Source organism: Sinohyriopsis cumingii, chromosome 17, assembly GCF_028554795.1.
Source record: "Sinohyriopsis cumingii isolate HCF-2022 chromosome 17, ASM2855479v2, whole genome shotgun sequence".
NCBI lineage: Eukaryota > Metazoa > Mollusca > Bivalvia > Unionida > Unionidae > Sinohyriopsis > Sinohyriopsis cumingii.
The window spans coordinates 13,994,877-14,007,558 of NC_142977.1; the positions used below are offsets into that span (position 1 = coordinate 13,994,877).

Consider the following 12,682-nt stretch of genomic DNA (forward strand, 5'->3'; position numbering starts at 1 on the left):
ATGTCTGCAGTTTGACAGTTTACAGTGATGTCTAGCACTGGGGCATCATGCCACAGCCATGTAGCATCATGTCCCACCCAGTTACATCATGCTGACACCAGGGGCCCCGAGTGGCCGAGTGGTCTAAAGCGCTCTTCGTTACGGATCACTGCCATCTCACCTCTTTCTGCGGCGGTTCGAGTCTAGGATTCAGCCAATGTGGGTATGTGAGAAAGCTTGCCAGTAGCTTCTCGTGGGTCGGTGGTTCTTTCCGTGTTTTCCCGGGTTCTTCCTCCACCATTAATACTGGCCACCATGTATAGCCTATCGTGTGCTGAAAAATGGCGTTAAACCCCACAACAACAACAACAACATGCTGACACCAGGCTGACCAGTCCTAACACTAACATCATAATGCTGAGTGCCTAGCTGCTAGTACCATTTTGATAAGTCCTTGGTATGACTCGGTCTGGGTTGGACCTCCCGCATCCGATAAGCTGCATAACTTTAAAAAGTTTGTGTAGTGTCCGCTAAAATTCAAACGCTGACTGAACCCAGTCGAACAGGTTACGTATTAGACAAATTATTATCGAAGTTTCACCTGCCCCCTTTCCTATGCGTACGTACATTGTCAGTAGACCCTCCATACGCAAGCGTATGCATTTGGGTTACTCCCCCTCCCCCTCCATGCGTATGTACTAAATGGACGGCCCCTAATCATTTTTTGTTATTGTTCCTTGTTTTCAAAGATTTCTTTGGCAGCAATATGTTGCAGAGCTTGGACATAATGTGGGGGCACCCATTTCAGTGACGTATCCTTCCCATTTACACGCATGCTGCCATGGACGTCAGAGGCTTGGTCTTATAGCAGGGTTGATTTTGCATACCGCACCTCAACAAAACGTAGAGACAAAAATAAGGAGGAAGGCTGGTCCCGCACCAAAGATGCTTAAGGAAGGACAAAAGGCATTCTCATTCCCCTGCTGTGTTTGCCACAAGGGACAATTTTATCGCTCCATGTTGAAGAGTTAATGGGATGAGGTCCCTCTATCTCCCATGTTTCCCTTGCATCAGAGAGGCACCGGTCACCAAGTGCTGCCTCCCAGGAGCGAGAGCAGGACGAAGATGCACTACTAGGCATAATGGACTCAAATGAGTTACAAGTAAAATAGGCTGAGACAGCGTCTTCTTCCATTAATTCCCTTTCCCTCTCACACCCATTGACTCAGAAGAGCATGAAGAGATCTGCTCATTTGATAAGGCATTTTACAGCTTTATAGCATGGGATTTGTGTGCATAGCACTCGGGGCCTGGAGGACAAGAAAACTGCACCATGTAGTTTCTCTCCAGTGGCTTCTACCTCACACCTATGTCTTCTGTTTCCAAATTTGGATATGGTCAGGAAACTTTCTCATAGGTTTTGTAATGTCGAAAGGTTTGCTAGGCAGCTAAAGAGATGGTCAGTGTGTGCACCCTCCCCCATCCAACATTGTGACCTCAAGTTTCTGAATCTAGCTACAGGGTACACTCCCCTGCCTGACCTCCTTAAGCCTCCCCTTTTCGACTGACCATATGCAAATTATGAAGAAGATGTGGGCATAAGATAGCCCTGTAGAGTCTCTTACATACTTACAATCCAATACTCATCTTTAGACAATACTGTTTAAGGTGTAAGGTTTATGAAATGGTACGATACAAAAAACACTAAAAATTTTTTAACAAAAATACACACCGATAAATGAAAAACTAACTGAAGGGGAAGGGGCTTTGATATAATACGATATCATATGTAGAGAAAGTTCTCAAATGGGCAACGCTTTAATGTTGAATCCATGAAATGATCCAAATAGTTTCCAGATTTTGCAATGCAATACCAATTCATTATTCATTTAAGATCCCGTTTATCACATAGCTTTTACTTTAGTGGAAAGAGGCAGGCTCGAAAGAATATATGATCCTTGGCAATTCATTACCTTCCGGCTGATGAACTGCAGTTTTCAATTTATGAGCATGACAAAATAGCCCCAGATGCGACTCCAATCAATAATGCACAATTCGATAGCTAGTAATATTCAAAGGTTGTTGTATTATTTTCACAAATTATTATTCAAAGAACAATTGTCTTTCATAATCGATAAACAATTTGATTCAACATCTTTTTTATGAACACTGTTGTGAAGTGTCAAATTTTTAATTGTTTTGAACCTTAAAGTTGAATGCATTGAGCATTAAAATTGTATCACATTTAAACCATAAAGTCTTTGTGAAGTGTCACTTCGACCTTCCTCCCCCCACCCCCGCCGTGTCGGTGTTTAAAACTTGAAATGCTAACAAATATGACTCAGTGAGATTGACCAGGGCATTGCAATAATGTCCTCACTGATTTCTAAATAAAGGTCGGGAACTAGGTCAGCTTTAGGTGTTTAGACTGAAGAGTCAAGGTCAAACTTTTTCTGAAAAAATATCGAGTTCCTAGCAAACAAAACTAAATTATTTTGACATGTAATGAAATTAAAAATAAAAAGATTTTTGAACTTACAAACAATTAAATTAAATCGAATATAAATTAAATCAGATATATGTAACACTTGTAAGAAAGGACAGGTTTTAGTGCTAGGACGCACAATATTTGAAAGAGAACAGCTTCAAAGTACGCAATTTAAATATGTCACGTAATTTTCTATTTTGGATTGTTTGTTTTGTGCAAATGTGTTTGATATGACCAGGATCCATATTATGTATCGTTTATTCAATATCATGGAAATCTGTTGATGCTCTAGTTGTCATGTAATTTATCTCTTTAATTTTTCAGTTATTAGTTCATTGATAGAATTGACGATTGCATGCTATCCAAGTTTTTATATGTGTAGGATTTTATAGGGTTATATGAAATACATGTTTTGGTCTGTTGGGACGATATTGATTATCGTGAGTTAACGATAATTGCATATTTATATCTGATTTTGTTATGTTTAAATAACCTTTCAAGTTACGGATTGCTAGAATTTCGTGAATTTTACGCAATGGTAATCGAGCATGTGGTAGCGTAGGAAAAGAGATACGGTAACGTTAGATATACCGCTAACGTGTTAATTTATGGCCGGTCACTGTGTGGCGAGGATGATGTTCTATCGGATTAGTTCAGAATGTATGCAGTGTGGATAAATAAGGGAATTTATGTACGTGTAGAAAGTGGTACACATAGAGATTTCGGGGTAATTTTTTCCTTTAACGAACATCTTTCTAAGGAGAGACGGGCAAGTCCGAGAACGGAAATCCGAGAAAAGAAGTGCCGAGTTCAGAACAATGGACTAGGAAGTCCAGAAAGGGATGATGCATACGGAAATAGGAAGGCTCGAGGAAATAGGAAGACGTTGATATACGGTCAAAAGAGGAATGTGATGGACATTGCGCCCCTTTCACCATTCGTTAATGTGATGAAATATTCCAAATTAGACACTGCTATTAAATTCTGTTGACATAACTTAGATTGAATTGGATTTGTCTCAGTTAATTGTTATTGAGTAAATTTTGCTTGTTTTTATCTTGTCTAACAGGGCTCGTATTGCATTATTTTTTCCCAATAGTCTTACTCAGTTCTCTGTTGATATTCTATCTTTCTACTCCCACCGGGTTATACCATCCAGGTAGTCCTTTCCCTCGATAACGCCAGCCATTTCAAATTAACCACCCCTCTTACTATGAGGGAGATGGTACAACTGTATCTCCAATGGCAATTCCCGTGTGACGTCAATGGTGTTATTTAAGGAACGAGCATTTGTTTTTAAGAGTGTTTGCTGTTATAATAACGTGGCATACATCCATACCTCATTTACTTTCGATTTTACGGACTGATGTTGGTCTGAAGGGTATTCATCAAACCATACCACACATTCATACGCACCAGGCCGTGATTTGTTGGTCTGTAAGTATGCGTATGTATGCATGTTGGTCAAATTAAATTAATTAAATTAGTTTGACGTATGTTGGTCTGTAAGTATGCGTCTGTTAGTTATCATACCCTATCATAGCCAGTATCATATCTGTTATCAGTGTGCCTGTAAATGTGTGTGTTAGTTATTATATGATAACACACCAGCATAACATCTCTCCTGTCCACAGGCATTAATTTATAGGTATTTACGTGTGAGTTGGATTTGAAGAATAAGTGTCGGTGTGTACAAACTAGTTTTAGTCAACATACCTAGCCCTTCTCTCCACTATTTATTGGTTTGTACGAGTGGGTATTGGACTGTTTTGATGGGATCGTGTCTGAAATGGACAAGTCATTGTCTGTAAGAGTAAATATTGTTTTCATAAGATAATACACACATTTACCCCTGCAATTTGGAATGCAAAGACGTGTATTGATTTGTGAAGGAACGTGTTGGTCATTACACCATATCATACACCAATAACTAGTAGGCGTTTGCTTGAAAGAATATATGTTGGTTTTAAATATGAGGTTGTCTTAGTCATCTTATCATAGCATTATCCGTTCCATGTGTGTGTGTGTGTGTGTGTGTGTGTAGTTTTAAGTTTGGGTACTGGATGGAAAGAAATAGTGTTAGTGTTTCCACACCCTTTTTTCCTTATTATTGTGTTCGTTCGTAAGATCATGTATTGGACTGTAATCATATGCGTTAGTCATCATACAATATCGTATAATTTTCCCCCTAAACATTGGTAGATAAATATGGGTGTTTGCCTGTAAGAACACGTGTTAGTCATTATACAATATCACGCCCCTCCTTCTCGTCCTTAAACATGGGTTTTAGTGGAGGGTGATAGTGTGCAGTTAAGGATATGTGTTGGTATGCATGAATACGTGTTAGTTATCCAATCATAACATACCACTTATCCCCAGTCACTGTATATGTGGGTGAAGGATTGTAAATATGTGAGTTGGCTGTCATTGAATACTCCCTTTCTTTTGTGATTGTGCGTGTATACAACAATATATACCTTACATAAACTCTCTGTGTGTGTGTGTGTGTGTGTGAATTCGATTTTTAATGTAGTTTTAGTTTTTTTTAGTCATATCGCCACGATGTCTGCAGTGTGACAGTTTAAGTACTGGAGCATCATGCCGCAGACATGTAGCATGATGTCCCACCTAGTCACATTATCCTGAAACCAGGCCGACCAGTCCAAACACTAACCTCTTAATGCTGAGCGCCAAGCGAGGCAAGTGTAGGTACCATTTTATAAGTCTATGGTATGATACGGCCGACTTTGTATTTGAGATTATATGTATGTGTGTGTATGAGCATACAAAATAGCCATACCTTTGTATGTGTGATTCTTTCTTGTTTAAGCAAAATATATATTCTACCCCTTCCCTTTGGAACCCAAGTGTTCAAACTTTATCAGATGCCTTATCGAAGGTGTGGAGCCCAAGAGTTCAAACTTTATCAGATGCCTTATCGAAGGTGTGGAGCCCAAGAGTTCAAACTTTATCAGATGCCTTATCGAAGGTGTGGAGCCCAAGAGTTCAAAAACCATGCATGATCGTTGTTCTAGATTAGAGTATCAGTAACCGTGTTCATAAATTATGTACTGTATTAACATAGTCGAGAAAGGAGTGTTTGAAAAAAATGGAAAGACTTGATTCAAACACCAAGCGCAATTTCGACGTTTGAGTACGTACCACGTCACATAAACTATCGAGTCATATAAGAAATCTCTTCTTTTAACATCTCACGTAAGCAAGGTTCTCTGGTTTGCAGAGGCGGATTGGGTGTGGCGGATGGGACAGTTAAGATATAGATCTTCCAATACAGTGAATACACCATGAATTCTGTCTCAAACTGCATAATTATTCTTATAACTATATTAGGCTAAGCATTAGACGTATTAGATCCATATACAGTTTATTTAAGCACATGTAATTTTTATCCACTGCAACTAGGTGGAGGAGGCATGACCTGGGGGCGGGGGAGAGAGGCACAGTTGACGTGCCCCGCTGCGCCACCACCTTAACCCGGCACTGGTTGGTTGGATTATATCGGCATTTTCAATACGTTGTTTGTAGGGAATTTGTGCTTAGTGTCTTTGCAAAGATCATTGCTAATTAGCTAACCCGGACTGACCAGGGCAGGTATCACGCTCACAACCCTTGAATTACGAGTTCAATGCTCTACCAATTTAACTTTGACAATTTTCTAAAACGAACCACCCTAACTGATTATGACCACACTGTAACCGTACATCAACGTAAGAAGCATCCCAAGCGAATACTTACTGGTGAAAAGGACTATGCTTTTAATGCGTAAGAGAAATAATTCGTATCAAATATGCTTAGCGAATAAGGAAAAATCTTTAAATCTATCGTTGAAAAAAAAACACAATGCTTGTCCAATATTTAGAACTTAAATCATATGATTATCGAGACATGTAATGTCAACAAAAGGCTCCAGATTTACAAATAATTAACGGGCTTGGGGAAAAACAAACTTGTGCATTAAATAACAATTTAGAACTATAACATGGACAAGGACGGTGTACGTATGAAAAAAGAATATGTAGGAAAAACTGGAATCTTGTACAGAAGGGAAACCAGTTTAAACCAAATCAGTCATCCTACGACTGAAGCAGTAGTGATCTGTTCTGTTTTAACCTGTATCCCACCTTCTTTCGAATTACAATTTGTTCAAATATTTTTGTTTTGCAAGATTAGAGTGAGCAATATGCTCCATTGGGCTAATTCTGTAATTCAGTCATTATATGCATATTAAACTGGTTCAAAATGAGAGATCTTTTGAGATTGATATATGCAAAATTGATATAAGTAAATAATTAAAATATATAATCAAGCCAGTTGATTTTGAGCAAGAAAGTCTCCGGAGAAGGAAAGGAAGAAGAAAGTCAGATACTGAAATACGACCAAACCAAGGTCAACGAGTTTTAAAATCTTCCGTGTAACCTGATTGGCTTGCCCTGTCCCAGACATTAGATAACCTAAACGTCCTGGATATGTCAGATATAAGAGCCCGGATCTTAAACCATCTCCAACTCCAGACTGGGCTGTTGCACAACGAATAGTTCCAAGGTAAGTTGTGATTAGATGTAATCGCTAAAAAAAATAAGGGGATTTTTGTAAATTAAAAATCACAGAATAATAGAACACAAATGCCTCACATTTGTGCTTGTAAACTGGTCGAAACGCAAAACAACCCAACGCACGAACAGACAAACACATTATGCCTCTATTAAATTTGTGATTGGACACAAAAACAAAATGATAACGGTCTGTTCCTTACGGATACTGAAGACCTGAGCAATGCACTTGAATGTTTAGTGGACTGACGTGCGCTTAATGGAGTTAATTTTTTTATTTTTACGGGCCCTGTTCTGTTATTCATACAGGGATTATTTACAGCTTGATGTGTGCGAAAGTTAATCGGAGGCATTTAGAAAAGATTTGGAGCCCAAGGGTTCAAAAGGTTATTAGTTGCATTTGCTAGCATTAAAACAATTTCGTCACAACAAATGCTAGTAGTAGTAGTAGTAGTAGTAGTAGTAGCAGTAGTAGTTATATTAGTGGATTTTATTATTATTATTATTATTATTATAGTTACAATACTCTACTCTAGGCAAGCTATTGTGTATTTTCCAACATAAGCAGTCAATAATAGAAATGTAAATTTTGAGTTTAGACTACTTAACACGTATCTAGCGACTGTAGAACAATTCAAATTCGGAAGAAGGATATTTATTGCTAATAGACAAGAATGCCCATGAACATATGGAAAAGTATATTATGGAATACTTTCTTAGAAGTCTGTAGCATACCAGTAGTTTATGTAAATAGTTATATATACTATGGAATACTTTATTAGAAGTCTGTAGCGTACCAGTAGTTTATGTAAATAGTTACATATACTATGGAATACTTTCTTAGAAGTCTGTAGTGTACCAGTCGTGTATAGAAATGGTTTCAGAAACTGCTGGGTATGACAGGAAATATCGCAAAAGTCTTAAATTCGAAATGCGTCTCATACAATTTCTATAATCAAATGTTTGACAATGTGATACACGCAAAACTGGTAACCAATTATAGTTCAAGGTCACGTGAGATGGATGATTAAGATAAGAGGGAGAAGATCACAAATATTGGATGACTTAGGAATAATTAGTATACCTGCTATATTAGTTCTAATGAAAAACAAAAATATCTCTCTGTAAAACAATGGTATCTCTTTATAAAATAGTAGCATCTCTTGTAAAATAATGGTCCTTTGTAAAACGATGGTATCCCTTTGTAAAATAGTAGTGTCCCTTGTAAAACAATGGTCCCTTGTTAAACAATGGTATCCCTTTGCAAAATAATACTATCACTCTGTAAAATAAAAGTATCCCTGTGTGGAATAACAGTATACTTCTGTAAAACAACAGTATCCCTCTGTAAAATAGTAGTATCCCTCTGTAAAATAAAAGTATCCCTGTGTGGAATAACAGTATACTTCTGTAAAACAACAGTATCCCTCTGTAAAATAGTAGTATCCCTCTGTAAAATAAAAGTATCCCTGTGTGGTATAACAGTATGCTTCTGTAAAACAACAGTATCCCTCTGTAAAATAGTAGTATTCCTCTGTAAAATTACAATATCCCTCTGCAAAATAACAGTATCCCTATGTGGAATAACAGTATCCGTCTGTACAACAATGATATCCCCTCTGTAACATAGTAGTATCTCTTGTAAAGCAATGGTATCCCTTTGAAAAATAACACTGTCCCTCTGTACAATAATAGTATCCCGCTAAAATAATAATATTCATATGTAAAACGATGATATCATTCTGTAAAACAACATTATCTCTCTATTCAAAGATAGCGTTATCAACAAAGATAAGAAGCTTCTCACAAACATCGGTATTTTAAATATTTAAAAACTTTATAGAGAAGAAAACAATATATATTTCAGGATCTATTTGGAATGTCAATTCTTTGCACATTTCCATGCACGGAACAAATATGTCCAAAACGAAATTCACTTACACATTTAGCACAATGTCTAATCTCTGCCATGTGATTTTGAAGGCATCGTCCTTGGGCCAGTTCCTATTTATAGACGACGTCACGACGTCATGACATCCGGAGTCTAATTAAAGCTGTTCTAAATAAAGGCAAGTCACTAATAGGTCCGGTATTCAGAATCCGCAATTCATTATATATTGAAGGCCCATATGGCTTTCATAATCTTGAATTCAAAATTTATTTGAGGTTATCGGTTAAACCTTCTGATAATAATAATAATAATAATAATAATAACAACAATAATAATAATAATAATAATAATAATAATAATAATAATAATAATAATAATATAATTACAGGTCAAAGAAAGAAAGATGCTCAAGCTCTTGGCGCTAAGTTGCATTGTGCTTTTTGTGGCAGGGTAACTTTGTCTGTCTGTCTGTCTGTCTGACTTTCTGTCTCATTTTAATTTTTTCGCACGATGATCATGATAACAGTACAACTTATTGACGTTACAAGTCATGCGTACATGTGCATGAATGTCTAATATATTTGCAATATAAGAATAGAAAATAAAAAAGGGATGATGAAGACTCTTCCAAGAGAAAACGGTACTCAGTACAGCAGTTCATTTTTTTGTCTAGCACATCGAAGTTAAAGTGTGTGTGTGTATGTATGTATGTATGTATGTATGTATGTATGTATGTGTGTGTGTGTGTGTGTGTGTGTGCGCGCAGATATCAGGTGAAATAATCTAAACTCGTTGTGATCCACAATTCCTGAATGTAAATATGCATTCATCCATCTATCCGTATGTATGTATGTATGTATGTATATATGTATGTATGTACGTGTGTGTGCGTGCGTGCGTTCGTTCGTGCGTATGCATGCATGTATCTATGTATGCATGCATGCATGTATGTATGTCTGTCTGTATGTATATGTATGTATGTATGTATGTATGTATGCATGCATGCATGCATGTATGTATGTATATATGCGTGCATGCATGCATCTATGTAATATATGTATGTATGTATGTATGTATGTATGTATGTATGCATTCGTGCATGTAATGTATGTATGTATGTATGTATGTATGTATGTATGTATGTGGGTGGGTGGATGGATGAATGGATGGTTTGATGAGTATGATCTATTTGTTAATTTGACTGTTCCCATTTCTGTCCATACAATATCACTCTCTGTATATGTTGTTTATAGGGTTATGGTAAATGCTTAGATTATATACATAATTTTTTTCTTTGTGCAGAAAAGTAAGTAGTAAATAGCATACTTTTAAGAGGTTTTTTGACAACTGAACTAGGTTAAGAAAATGAAATGAAAACAAAAGTAATATAACGTTTTCTTTAATTTTTAATTTAAATTTTTATATTTTCTTATCTTTTTTCTGCAGGCCGACATGTGTAGTGGGATATGACGCCAGGATAGCAGCTGTTTGGAATGCGATGAACAAACATCCAACGGACGGATTTGGCGACGCAGTTGAGGTGCAGATGTATTTCGCCGCAATGAAAACTAGTAAGTTGATGATAACGATGATTATGTTATGTCATAACGATGACAATGTGATGTCACAATGATGATTATATTATGTGATAGCAATGATTATGTTATGTTACAACGATGATTATGTTATGTCATAACGATGACAATGTGATGTCACAATGATGATTATATTATGTGATAGCAATGATTATGTTATGTTACAACGATGATTATGTTATGTCATAACGATGACAATGTGATGTCACAATGATGATTATATTATGTGATAGCAATGATTATGTTATGTTACAACGATGATTATGTTATGTCATAACGATGACAATGTGATGTCACGAAAGAGAAATAGAAGAATTCCGGCAAGCATTGAGGACTGCGAAATTGCACTAAAGCTAAATGTGACCACCATATATTGATTTCACCATCAAAAGTTTGAAAATAGATACATGATGATTTTTCTGTAATATCTTCCTAAAATACGTTGGATGAATAAGGACGATCAGTCCTAAACAGGTGTTTAATATAATATATTCATTTATGAATATTGACAAACTTTCAAAATTATCATCTACATCCAAACAATACGCTCATTTATACATGGAAAATCAAACACGGCATTTACAACGCATCTTTATCACATCAAATTTCCAGTACGGCAATGTATAAAATGCAAAACAGAAGATTATCCTTCAAATGATGCAATTGTAAAGTGTTACACTGAGTATATTACGACATATATTGCATCGGACATGTAACTGTAAAATATATTACATCGGCATGCATTTGTAAAGTATATTAAATTGGCATACACTTGTTAAGCATATTAGATCGGCATACAATTGTACATTATATTACACTGGCATGCATTTGTAAAGTATATTACATCGACATGCATTTATAAAATATATTACATCGGCATGCAGTTGTAAAGTATATAACATAGACATGCGTTTGTGAAGTATATTACATGGGCATGCAATTGTTAAGTATATTACATCGGCATGCATTTATAAAGTACATTACATCGGCATGCAGTTGTTAAGTATATTACATCGACATGCAGTTGTGAAGTATATTACATCGGCATGCATTTATAAAGTACATTACATCGGCATGCAGTTGTTAAGTATATTACATCGACATGCAGTTGTGAAGCATATTACATCGGCATGCAGTTCTGAAGTATATTACATCGACATGCAGTTGTTAAGTATATTACATCGACATGCAGTTGTTAAGCATATTACATCGACATGCAGTTGTTAAGTATATTACATCGACATGCAGTTGTGAAGTATATTACATCGACATGCAGTTGTGAAGTATATTACATCGACATGCAGTTCTGAAGTATATTACATCGACATGCAGTTGTTAAGTATATTACATCGACATGCTGTTGTTAAGTATATTACATCGGCATGCATTTATAAAGTACATTACATCGACATGCAGTTGTGAAGCATATTACATCGACATTCAGTTCTGAAGTATATTACATCGACATGCAGTTGTTAAGTATATTACATCGGCATGCATTTATAAAGTACATTACATCGACATGCAGTTCTGAAGTATATTACATCGACATGCAGTTCTGAAGTATATTACATCGACATGCAGTTGTTAAGTATATTACATCGACATGCAGTTGTTAAGTACATTACATCGGCATGCATTTATAAAGTACATTACATCGTCATGCAGTTGTGAAGCATATTACGTCGGCATGCAGTTCTGAAGTATATTACATCGACATGCAGTTGTTAAGTATATTACATCGACATGCAGTTGTTAAGTATATTACATCGACATGCAGTTGTTAAGTATATTACATCGACATGCAGTTGTGAAGTATATTACATCGACATGCAGTTGTGAAGTATATTACATCGGCATGCAGTTGTGAAGCATATTACATCGACATGCAGTTCTGAAGTATATTACATCGGCATGCAGTTGTGAAGCATATTACATTGGCATACAGTTGTTAAGTATATTACAATGGCATGCAGTTCTGAAGTATATTACATCGGCATGCAGTTGTTAAGTATATTACATCGGCATGCAGTTGTGAAGCATATTACATCGACATGCAGTTGTAAAGTATATTACATCGGCATGCAGTTGTGAAGTATATTACATCGGCATGCAGTTGTGAAGTATATTACATTGGGGAAGAATGTTGTTGTATAGT

At 36.4% G+C, this 12,682-nt stretch overlaps 1 protein-coding gene across 3 annotated transcripts in view; it reads left to right on the forward strand.

Moving 5' to 3' along the window:
• Nucleotides 1-6,937: 6,937 nt before the first annotated feature.
• LOC149777784 (uncharacterized) overlaps nt 6,938-12,682 on the forward strand; it is a 65,437-nt gene continuing 59,692 nt past the window's right edge. For all 3 annotated transcript variants that reach the window (XM_089938257.1, XM_089938258.1, XM_089938256.1), the window contains exons 1-3: nt 6,938-7,030; nt 9,318-9,379; nt 10,376-10,500. In XM_089938257.1, the coding sequence (XP_089794383.1) occupies nt 9,333-9,379; nt 10,376-10,500 (172 nt within the window). In that variant the 5' untranslated portion in view covers nt 6,938-7,030; nt 9,318-9,332. The remainder of the gene's footprint in view (nt 7,031-9,317; nt 9,380-10,375; nt 10,501-12,682) is intronic.